This window comes from Podarcis melisellensis (assembly GCF_964234715.1).
Source record: "Podarcis melisellensis genome assembly, chromosome: 14".
In the NCBI taxonomy this organism is placed as follows: Eukaryota; Metazoa; Chordata; class Lepidosauria; order Squamata; family Lacertidae; genus Podarcis; species Podarcis melisellensis.
In genome coordinates this window covers 18,415,674-18,427,747 of record NC_138546.1, presented here as the reverse complement: position 1 = coordinate 18,427,747, position 12,074 = coordinate 18,415,674, and the positions used below count along the sequence as shown (strand labels likewise).

The 12,074-nt window shown below is 44.6% G+C and overlaps 1 protein-coding gene across 3 annotated transcripts; it reads right to left on the bottom strand.

The window, feature by feature from the left end:
- Positions 1 to 1,197: 1,197 nt before the first annotated feature.
- On the bottom strand, positions 1,198 to 12,026 carry KLHL10 (kelch like family member 10). Of its 3 annotated transcripts, none has more exons than XM_081888004.1 (5): positions 11,830 to 12,026; positions 8,410 to 8,899; positions 6,691 to 7,308; positions 4,175 to 4,324; positions 1,673 to 2,089 (listed from the first exon to the last, which is right to left on the bottom strand). In XM_081888004.1, the coding sequence occupies exons 2-5, from the start codon at positions 8,827 to 8,829 to the stop codon at positions 1,715 to 1,717; spliced, it is 1,563 nt and encodes a 520-aa protein (XP_081744130.1). In that variant the 5' UTR covers positions 8,830 to 8,899; positions 11,830 to 12,026; the 3' UTR covers positions 1,673 to 1,714. The 3 variants fall into 3 exon arrangements, with proteins under 3 accessions (XP_081744129.1, XP_081744130.1, XP_081744128.1); XM_081888002.1 differs by lacking the exon at positions 11,830 to 12,026 and adding an exon at positions 10,657 to 11,817; XM_081888003.1 differs by lacking the exons at positions 4,175 to 4,324; positions 11,830 to 12,026 and adding an exon at positions 10,657 to 11,821 and having other exon boundaries at positions 1,198 to 2,089.
- Positions 12,027 to 12,074: the final 48 nt, after the last annotated feature.

Below are 12,074 nucleotides of genomic sequence, written 5' to 3'. Positions count from 1 at the left end.
TAAGATATATTGCACAAAGCCAAAAGTGTGGGCAGGAGAGAAAAAAAGATGTTCCTGGGCATGATGGAAAAGGCCAAGGCTACAATCTGCAACAGCTTTCCAAGGTGGAGCACTCCAGATATTTTAAACTACATTTCCCAACAGCATGAGTCAAATAATGAGTGACGTTAACACCTGCAGTTGGAAGACCACTCTGTGCTCGCATTAGTGCTATTTGAAGAAAAGAGGCAGGAGGAACTAAAGCTGAACTTGCAGAAGGTTTCTTTGGAGAACTACAGGAAACTGTAGCCCCTTCATAAGTTGATGGACTTCAACTCCCTTCATTGCTGACCATGGACCATATTGGCTTGATCAACACTATTCCCTATCCTTGCTCTAAGCAGAGAGCTGTTGTTCAGGGGCCCAACCAACGAAACACAAGTTCTGTAGTCCTTTCCAGGCTCCGAAGGGAAGGAAATAGGACCCCCCCCAACTGTCACAAAAAACCCTTCTCCTGCTGTGCTAAAGGATCAGCTGGCAGGTGATGCGAAAAACCTATGCATGAAATTAGACAACCACAGCCAGGCAGAGTAGACAATGCCATACTTGCGTTTGCTGATCTGTTATTGGAGTCTATGGGTGGTAGTCAAGGTTAGTCCTACTCAGAGTAGACCCACTGAAAGCCCACTTCTATACACTGAGCAGAAGGTCTGAAGGGGGGAATGGTATATGCACCTGCAAGCTCCCCACTTCATCAGACTTCTCGTCAAAGGCATGGAGGTCTGGAGAGAAGAGTGTAAGGACAGAGGATGAAGATACAGCAGGCAGGGCCAGCACATACAGCCCAACTCCACCACCTACTCATGACCGGGAGCTCACACAAGCTGCAGTAATGCATATTGCTAGGGAAGAGGAGACAGAGCACAGGGTTGCTCTTTCAGCGGCAGATGCACATTCCCAGGAATGTTTTGGCTTAACTATTAGAAACATTCAGTGCTCCATACTTTTTCTGTTTATGAAGATTCTCCTAAGAAATTACACATCGTGCCAGAATTGCTATATTTTGAAATTTAAAAAAATAAAATCTGTTAAGTGCAACTAGGTAAGCCAAGTGTCTAAAGAAAACTACAGATTGTAACAGGGACATCTCGTGGAATGCCTGTTTTGCTTGGCAAGGTCTGTTGCTGCTGTTCTCAATAAGAAATGGAAAATGGGTAGTCTGGCTGAATGGGTTTTATTGGATCAGCTTCTAATACGGCAGGGATATGCAAGCTTTCTACTTACAAACGGCTCTTCATCTGGCAGAATGGAGAGTAGGAGTTATATCACTGGATACATATAAAGCAAGACTAACCCACAATCAACATTTTCCTAGTAGTAGCCTTTGCATGCTTTTTAACATTTCTGAGTGCCTTGAGAGTCCTCCCCTACTATTCTTTTTTGTGTGTCAGAGCAATAGCAGCACAAATGGTAAATCCCTCTTTCCCCTTCGTGGCTCTTCTCTGAATCCCATCACTGTTCTCAACAGCTTTGTTCATATCCTATAGGTCAGCTCTATGACTTCCTAAAGGATAAAATAATGGGATTGGTTAAGGTCCTGACAGGGGAGGGACATATGCCACCAGCTCACCCACAAGGACCAGTCTCACAGCTTAAGGTGGAGGGGGAGAAAAAAGGTGAATCCACCTGTGCATATAGTTCTTGCTAGAGGGCTTTATTAGTCAAGGAGAGCTTTTCACACAGGTAGTGTACTTGTGGATGAGGAGTACTTGACCTCATCTCTCTGAGCTGACCCCACGTAGTTGTCCCGCCTGGCAGCGTACTCCCCAACGTTGGGCAGCCCTGGCACCACGCAGCAGCTCAGGGCACTGCGGTAGATACTCATGTCGTGGGCGTCGTACCACTCGTCCGTCTTCTCATCATAGCACTCAACGTTGAACGTGGTCGTGAAGCCGTTGAAGCCACCCACTACAAAGAGCAGGTCGTCCACCACTTCGATGCCAAAGTTGCTGCGAGGGTTGAACATGGTTGGGATGGTCCTCCAGGTGTTGGCGATGGGGTTGTAAGCTTCTGCGCTCCGAAGGCGGTTGGCTCCGTCAAATCCGCCCACCTGTGAGGCAGCAAAAGGACAGGGAGTCATTTAGAGGAGGAGGGGGAGGCGGCGGCTGCTTCACACCAAGTCAGACCACTGATCCAGGCAGATCAAGGAGGCATCGTGCAGATGCTGGGCCCATGCAATAGCAGTAGTCAGGGCTGGTGCAGAAGGACATTTTAATGCCCAAGATGAAGGACAAGATGGCACAAGAGGGGAGCTGCCATAGGGGCCAATGACCAGAGAAGAGAGTTGTTGTCATCTGATCAAGTCTTCTGTGCACACTGAAAGCTTGCATAGCACTAGTTTAAATCAACACACATTGTTCCAGTAGAAGACTTCACTGAGGCATTTGACTCCCTACTTTAAATTACACCTTGGCATGGACTCACTACATGCCCTATATGCAAACTACAATTGTAGCTTTAACTTTACTGTGGGATAAAAGCAAAGACCTGCTATAGAGGGTTGCTGTACGGGTCACCAATACAGAACTTTAAATGCTTAAACTGGTGTAGAACTGCTTGCAAATAGGGTTATTCCATAGGCTACAAGAAATCAGCAGATGGATCCTAGAGCATCTGCACTGCATGCAGAAGGCCCCAGGTAACTCCAGGTAGGACTAAGAAGGAACCCTGTGTAAAACCCTGCAGAGTCTGTCAATGTAGACAATAGTGAGCTGGACAGAGCAATGGTCTCATTCAGAATAAGGCAGCTTCCTGTGTTCCTATGTAATCCATTATATCTGCACTCAGCTATTTGTTTTGACTTCCCCATTTCCTTCCTGGTGCAGCCCAAGCAGTATGAATCAAAGCCCTGTCAGGCTGAGGACTTTTTCACTGTGGCTTGGATTTCTGTGGTTTAAATTGTTTTGTACGTGTTTTGGAATTATAAGTTATCAACAAGAAACTTTAATGGATTTTTTAAAAAAAGAAACACCCTGATACATAAAAGCAATATGACATGGAGAGGCTGAAATTATTTAGGCAGAGGTCACAGGTGGCATTTAATTTTTAAAAAAAGAAACGTGGTATATGAGGACTTAAACTGACCAGTCATGTGCCCCTAATACAGGAGCATAAGAAATGGCTTTGCCTTGATAAGGAAGGACAGTCACTCTGAACATGCTCAGAGGTTCTCTTCCTTCCATACAACCTGCAGGTTGAAACAGAAAAAGACCCCCACAACACACACGTGGCAATGCATGGTAGTGCTGGGAGTGTGTGATTTAGGAGCTTGACTCCAACTTCAGTGAGAGACTGTGGAAGCAATAGTTGCAACCCTCAGCATCAAACTGATGTCTGGGAGAGGGTGGAACACTGTGAACTATGGACAGGCCACTGGAGGCCCTGCTTTCGGGTTCCCCTTGCTCTCAGTGTAGCCCCTGATCCCAAAGCCTCCTGAAAACATGTACTACACACAGAGGCCATGCAGAAACACAGGTGATAAGCTGCCACATCTTGCCTAACAATAGGTGTAATATAAGGTATCTGATAATTGTAAAGGATGTGCAGGTACAGGTAATGTTGCTAGTTAGCATTAGTGATACCTGAGCTATATAATATGCACCAAACCAAGTAAAGTGTTCTTTGTTACTCAGTAATCTCAGAATGTGTGTCGGCAACTTCCTACGTTGGCAACCTCCCACAACAGAACAGAACTTGGGTGTGAGTAGTGGGATGAGGAGTCAGCAGAACCACCTGAAAGAATGGCCCAACATTGAGTGTAATTGCATATACTTAGTGATTACCAAATAATATGTATGTTATAGTAAGGCTGGCCCTGCTGCCATCACCACCAGGACAGCTGCACCTTGGAGGTCTTAGTGCCAGGCATTGAGACCCCAGTAGCTGTCTGAAGATGCCAGCTGTTGATACCAGGCTGAGAAGATCGCCACAACCTTCAGAAGACCACTAAGATACAGCATTCTTGCCATTTTGTGCCTATCCACTTCCTTAAATATATACAGTTCATGAGCAACAGCTTGGCCAGCACTTGGTCTACACCAAACCAAAAGGAGGCAGCATTGTTCCAACAACTTTACCGCCAAAGGGTGCTGCAGGCTTGCCTGCCATTACGGGCACAAAAGGACCCTGGCCTTACTGCGTAGACGTGTTCTCCGTACGCTATCACGCCAATGCCGCTTCGCCTGCTTCTCATGGGTGCGATCAAGCTCCACTGATCAATCTTGGCGTCATACACTTCTGCTGTGAACAGGCACTCATTTCCGTTGAACCCACCACATATATAGACCTTTTTTAAAAATGGAAAGCAAAAAATAGGTTTGCGAAAATATTGTTGAAATAAATTCAATGCCATTGTAGAAAGAATTGTTGGCCCTGTCCACTTTACACGCCTATCGGTCTGACGGCTTTTTAATTGTTATAGTATCCTCCAGAGAACCCTGGGGATTGTAGTTTGGTGAAAGCACTGAGACTTCTCACAGGCTTCCTAGGCCTCCAGGTAAAACTACAACTCCCATGATTCCTTGGGAGAAGGAATGACTGTTGTTAAGTGTGGATTATTAATTTTTTAATCCTGGCCTTCCTCCAAGCTCCTCAAAGCAATGTACGAGGTACCTCCCTTGTAATTCTTACAGCAACACTGTGAGGCTAAGTTAGGCTGAGAGAGAGGGAATGGGACAAGGACACTCAGTGAGCTTTGTGGCTGAGTGGGGATTTGAAGCTTACTCTTAGTTCTACTATGACCACGAAACCCACACCAGCTCCTACCCTGGATACACTTAAAAGTTTGTATCGGGGTTTGGGAACCTGTGGCCCTCCAGATGTTGCTGGACTCCATCAGCCCCAGTTGGTATGTCCAGTGGCCAAGGATGATGGCAGATGGAGTCCAACAACAGCTGGAGGACCACAGATTTTTCATCTCTGGTTTATATTAACAGAAACCAAGATTGTTTTTCCTGTTGAAATAGCTGGTTGGATAACCTCTCATTGCTTAAGGTGTTAGAGCAGGCCTGCACAACCTGCAATTTATGCCTGATATAACGGTCCACCAGCAGCTTAATAGATGTTCTGGGTTACAGCCTGCCTGACACTACAAAGCCAGCTGGGTTTATCCGGCACCTGGTAGGTCAGTTCATGCAGCCGGTGGGCTGTTTCCAGCCAGATGTGGCAGAAATCATGCAGGGATTACAACAAGCCAAACTGAAAAGGACGTTGGAAACTGCCTTACACTGAATCAGACTATTGGTCCATCTGGTTCAGTATTGTTTACACTGACTAGCTGTGGCTCTCCAGGGTTTCAGAGGTCTTTCCCAGTCCTACCTACAGATGCCTGGGATTGAATGGATGCTTCACCCCCCGAGTTACAGCCCTATTCCTTAAAATTATTTAAGATTCTTAAATATTCATGCTCAGTTTATGACCCTATATCAGAGGAACTGCTCAAGTATGGATACTGCACCGTGAGATTCACTAGACAAAGCATGTGTGGCTGGCAGTGCTTATTGTTATCTTTTTTCAAAAAAGATCTCAAGTGCTGATTTATTTCATTTTATTTCCAGAGAGATAGCTGCTATACAAAAAACAATGGAAGTCTTATGGTGTCTGATGAAGTAGGGCTCTAATTCATAACCACTCATGCCATAATACGCTTGTTAGGGTTTAAGATGCCACAAGTTGCCACCATTTATCTTGCTCTGCTCATCTGACAGTGTTCCCAGAGTGGCGACCAATATAAGCAATAAAAAAGTATATCCATCAATAAAACAATACTGCCAAGCAAACTATCACAATAAGCATTGCAAACAGATACTGAAGGTTTTTAAAATCTAACATAAAATACATACAGCATTAAAAGGCCTAGACAGATTTTCATCTAGTACCGAAAATAAAATAAAGATGTTTATTACTTCAGTTGATGGCAGAGCAGGGATGATCTCAAAGGCTGGACAGGTTTTTGCACTGGGGCTCTAAGCTATTTAAGGATGTCTAGGTTAAAATCAGAACTTTCCATTCTGAACAGAAACAGTTAATGTAGCTGACTTAAGATTGACATAATATGTTCTCCATGAGTGGTCCCAATTAATGAACATACTGCTATATTTTGCACTAAATGAGGCTTCAAAGCATCTTTGTGTACAGGACATTGCAGTGTTCTAAACAAGATGTTGCCAGTGTGTGGATAACTGTGACCAATCTATTGTCATGCAAGAGGGGTCACAGCTTGTACACCAGCCTCAGCTGGTAAAAGCAATTTCAAGATGTAGAGGCCAAATCCAGCAACACTCCCCAAACTGCAGTGATCACCACCTCTCAGGTCACACTGAGAACTCACAACACCTTCATCTTATCTGAACTGAGGTTCAGTTTATGGATCCCTCATCCCTCCCCTCCCCCCAGTTCATTATCAATCAAAAGCAACTGTTTTGCATTTCCAAAGCATTTCCACGTGGATTTGATGAAAAAGAAAAACAGAGCTTGGTGTCATTAACATTTTTGCTATTTTCCCTCTGTCCTCAAACCATATCTGTATTGTTGTCATCTTTACAGAAAGGAACAAAGGCTGGAAAAGGGGGGTAGTTTAGAAAGCAGCTCAGGATGTCAGCCTTAGCAGCTGGTTACCTTTTATAAACACTGGCCTACTTTCATTCTCATTACCTTTCCATACAGGGTTGTAGCACTTGCATCACTCCTCTGCTCATGCATGGGGGCTATCAAGGTCCACTGGTTGGTCTCGGGCTCATACCTCTCAGCTGTGTTGAGACGCACATAGCCGTCAAAGCCACCCATGGCATAGATGAAGTTATCAAGGACGGTGACACTAACATAACAGCGTCGTGAGTGCATGGGTGCAACCTGGTGCCACGTCTTCTTGACGGGCTCAAATCGCTTGACGCTGTTGAAGTAGTCCACACTGTCAAAACCCCCAATGATGTAGACGTAGCCCTTTAAGTAGGCGGCACCATGGTACGCCCGGGGGCTCTCCTGCTGGCACGTGACGTTCACCCAGCGGTCTGCACGGGCGTCATACGTTTCGATGGCATTGGTTGGGCTCCCACCGCTCCAGCCGCCAATGGCAAACAAAATGGCGTACGGCAGACGCGGTCTCGTCAGCGGGTTGGTGAAGTCGGAGCTAGATGGTCCGTTCATGTTGAGGTCGTACATGGCTTTCAGGGCGTCGATAACAATGGGCTTGCACTCCTCGCTATCCTTCACATAGTCATGCATTTTGACATTGTTCATAAAATATTCAGCATGCATCAAGGCCAGGCGTACCTACAGAGAAGGGAGTGAAAGGACTGGTGCTAAACAAGAAGCCTAATAGGAACGAGGCACATTCCTGCCTTGTTACTCTCAAGTTCATGAGACAGGTCTGTTTCCCCACCATCACTCAGCCTGTGAACCTGGCCCACAGTGTTACAGGAGTCTTATTATGAAGTGGTATCCTCTCAGAAAGGTGGAGGAGTATTACTAAAGCTGCACATAACTGTCTAGCAGTCAGATCACGGGGAAGGTCTCCATGACATGAAGAAAAACTATGTTATGCAGAGCTGATGCTATGATTCATAACATCCGAATCAATTAGGAGACCAGTTATGAACACTTTCTTTTTACTGTGATTAACGGCTGCCACTGGAGGATCCAGAGAGCAGCAATCCTCCTTCTACCAACGTAATAATTTTATTTTATTGCAGTACAGGCATTAGGACAGCAACTGGAAACCCACAAGCAGGACCTGAGTGCAACAGCACTCTCCCCACTTGTGATTCCCAGTGACGGGTAGCAACATCAGCCTTTCAATAATAAATACATGAATGAAACTCAGGGCGACATACGTAACAGACCAAGAGCCTCCTAGAACAGGCCTATGGCCCATCTAATCCAGCATCCTGCTCTTACAGTGGCCAACCAGATGACGATGGGAAGCTTGCAAGCAGAGCCCGAGTGGAACAGCTCTCCCCACTTGTGATTCCCAGCAATTGGCATTCAGGAGGCATACAGCCTCTTGCACCAAAAGTAGTACACAGCCATTATATGAAGCTGATTGGGAAGTTAGCCAGCACTGTAGATCTGGAGACATAAGGGGTTGGATTCAACACCACACTATTACAATCGTTCTGTCAGCTCACACAGTTCTGCTTGCCAGATGGAACGATTCCACCCTCTCCTCCCTGTGTGCCGTTTTGGGGGTTCTCCCAAACCACCCCCAGAGCTTATGGAGGGAGGCACAGTGGGGAGAAGCGGGGGGAAAGCCCTGTAGCGCTAATGGGAGTCCTTGCACTGGCTCCTGCTAGCACAAGTATTTAGTTAAATCTGGTCCTAGATACCTGAAGGACAGGGGATGGATGGACCCCCAAGATATTTAAAAGGGCTAACCTTAGGGAGCAGGACTGCCATGTGCTGCTTTCGGTTTGTGGGATCGTGGGCAATCCACTTGAGGATGGCCTCAAAGACGGCGTCTTCCTGTTTCACATTGAGTTCGTCCTTTTCAATGATGTCTTTAAACTCATTGACCGAGAGCTCCAGGAATTCAGTAGACGCTTTTACCATCTCCTCAAAGTTGTGCAAGATGAACATATAGGCTGCCTGCCGCAGCTCCGGACAGAAGTAGTACTCTGTGAATTTGCAGATACCAATACAGTTCTCCAGGCACAGCTGGCATTTCATGAAGTCAGAACAAGCCCTGACGATGCCCATCACATTAAATTGGTCAGCAGCCACAAGAAGCCTCTCCACATTGTCCACGGTGATGGGCACTGTCCTTGTGTAGGCATATTCGATAATGAGTTTCATCATATCTGGGGTTATGCCAGGAATATTATATACTCTCTTCTCTGAGTTGTTCCAGCTACTGGTAAACAGAGCTCTGAAAAAGAACACAACTATTTCTCATTGGTCTTTGTTGCATCTTGGGGTCCTGTTCCTCAAGGGGATGGTGTTGGGTCCACCGGGATCCTCCTGCTAACCCGCTGAACCTCTATAGCAATCCCAACTTTTTGGTGCTCGTGAAAGCTGCAAGCCTCATATTGCTTCTAAAAGTTGAACAAGAATTGGCACCAGGTGCTACGTAGTACCCATTCGGCATTTGTAAGAACTCAATTGTTTAGTGTGGCAGCGCCTGCACTTTGGAACTCCCCGACTATTGAGATCAAGCAGACGCCTTCACAGTGCTTGTTTTGGCACCTGCTAAAAACATTCTTGTTTACATGCCTACCCAGATGCTTAGAAAGTTGATGTGATCTGTTTTAGTATTTAGGGCACACCTGCCTGACTAGGAATTCAATGCAAGACTGAGCAACCTTGCACTAGCTCCTATGAACAGGCAGCACCTGTCTAGAATGCTGACACTGTAACCACACCCATCTTTGGGCCAGACTGCCAAAAAATAAATAAAAACTAAACAAAAAATAAATATTCAGACCAGATTCTCTAACATCAGGTCTGGGGTGCAATAAAAGTTGCAACAGATGGAACGCCCATCAAGAGGCACATCATGGCTTCAACCTGTGGACCTGATTGCCAGTGTAAACTATTGTTGACAATGACAGCTCTTAAGTCATGCTGGTGCACTGGCAGCTTATTATTTTAGTACTCTACATACCTCAACTGAAACATATTCCAGCTCACATTTGATAACTTCCTTGGGCTAGAAGAGTTGGGTCCTCAGTAGCTACTGGGCTGATAACGCGACAAGATTTTGCTCCTAAGGCAAGAAGTACCGTCACTTGACTGTATCAGCAAAATCTCAGAAACCGTTACTCAACAGAGCCAACCAGATATTAAACAAAAACCCTGTTTGCTCAAATAGCACCATGAGTCTCCCAATACTACAAGTCAGTAATGACTCAGAAGAAGTGTGGGCTCTGTATTTTATCCTAGATGGGCATGAAAAGCCAAGGATGGTAGGGTCTCATTATTCAAGCAAATCCTTGCTATGGAATCCACTGTTCAAACAAATTAGAAACCTAGACAATCTTACCCCCTCCTGTCTTTTCTACTTTATTCCTATCCTGTGGTATTTCATTAACCTTCTTCTTGACTTATTTGGCTTTGATAAAAGACTCTGCTTCTGAATTATGCTTTTGGATGCCATTTGGCATCCCCTTGACTTGAAGACACAACCTGAAACTATTAATTGGTGGACATGAGTTAAGAACACACTCATTTACCTTTTAAGACAATTTGATTAAATGTTGCTGTAACAGAGAATGAAAGTTACATTACAATATGGTTCTCAACTATTCTGGTAGTTAAAAAACAAAACAAAAAATAAATAAAATAAAAAACCCTATTCTGGTGGTTTTTGTTTTACTAAATTTATCATTTAGATGGGAACCTATTCGGTGGTTTTCGCAATATGATCACTTCTTTGAGTTTAATTGAACAGTTAAAAGGCAGATGAACAACTAATAAATTTCAACTGCCTGTCAACCTACTAATTAGTGGTTATGACTTCCACACAACTGCAATCTGGGATAGAGAGGGTGAACCAGCAGCCAACCACATCTTTGAAGACAGCAGGAACTCAAGCATCTATTACTGAATAAAATGAGCCCTTAAATCAAGACATATTCCTGGGAATTTTGCCAGAGAAACCAACTCTTGCCTGTTAGAAGCACTGACCTAAAATAGGAGCTGCAGCTACAGAGGATGTTCTTGTGGGCATTGAACTCGCACCCATTGACCTTGATGATCACGTCACAGAGCTTCCCTTCCAGTCGAAGTTCGTTGAAGACTGTACAAGCCATGGCACTCATCTTCCTCTCCATGTGGCGGTGGGAGTACCCCGCCGAAGCAGAGGCATCATCCATTTTTTCAAGGTGGGGGGAGGCAGCACAAAGAGCTGCCAGGCCTTCCACTTAACCCTCCTCTTGGAAAAAGGGTGTGATTGGTTCAGAGGTTCCAGAATCCCTCCCATAATGAGACCCTTGACATGACCAGGTTCTAGAATCTTGGCTGCCCTCTGAAGCAAAGTGGTCCTGCTCACAGTCAACAGCAGCATCTGAGGTTTGGATACCCTTTCCCACACAATTTAAAATAAATTTAATTGATGCGCAGATAGCTTTTGACTCACAGTGGGCCACGATTTAAACATCTCAAACTGAGGGTGAACCAGAATGTAATCTGTTCATGATTGTCCTAATTTATATCCTGAGATATTAAAAACCATTTAAATAAAATGGCAGTTTAAAAAACATTATATTAAACATTGAAACAGTTCTTTTGCATATGATATGAATGCTGGCTGCTTCTGACCTAATCCATATTTAATTTTTCAACTCACCAACAGATGATTATTTTTACATCTCCTAAGGGGATGGTATGAGATATAAAGCTTAGAGCAGCAGCATGGGCATAAGGTAGGAATAACTGGCCAGGCAAGCAGCACCAAGATTTAGGGATCATTTGGATCAATAAACTGAACTTGACCAACTATGCTATCCTGTAGCATGGAAGGCTGATGTTTCAGATTAGATGGAAAGAATAGCAGTACCAAAGACCAGGGGGAAAGCAACAATATGGTTTGACTTGGCACTTGTTAGATATTATGTGCAGTAGTTCCAATTTGCCTTATGTTAATTTATAAGTTGGTATTGACCTTTAAAGCCCTTCACAGTTTAGGACAAAGATCCTGCTGGATTGCCTATCTCCTCAAGAGACTAGGCACTGACATCATTAGGTGCTCCCACCACAGAAGATATAGCTGTACTTTTTGTCTTCTTATTGCTGCTAGGAAGACCAATATGCCAAACTAATGCACTGGGAGTAAACTCCACTGAACATCATGGGACTTACTTCTAAGTAATAGTCATAACCATTTGTTCCTTGACTTGCAGAAGCTCATTAAGATGATCTTTAGAGAACTCCAGTTCTTGCATTTTATCGGTCTGCGATTTACTACAAAGTTCTAAAAGTGGTAACAAATATAGTATTCCCTTGCTGGCCAGTGGTTTATGCTCTGCATCTGGGAGCAGGAAATTTAAATGTTGCTTAAAATTACACAGCTGAATACATATCCTGGAAAGAGATTTCCTCTTTGA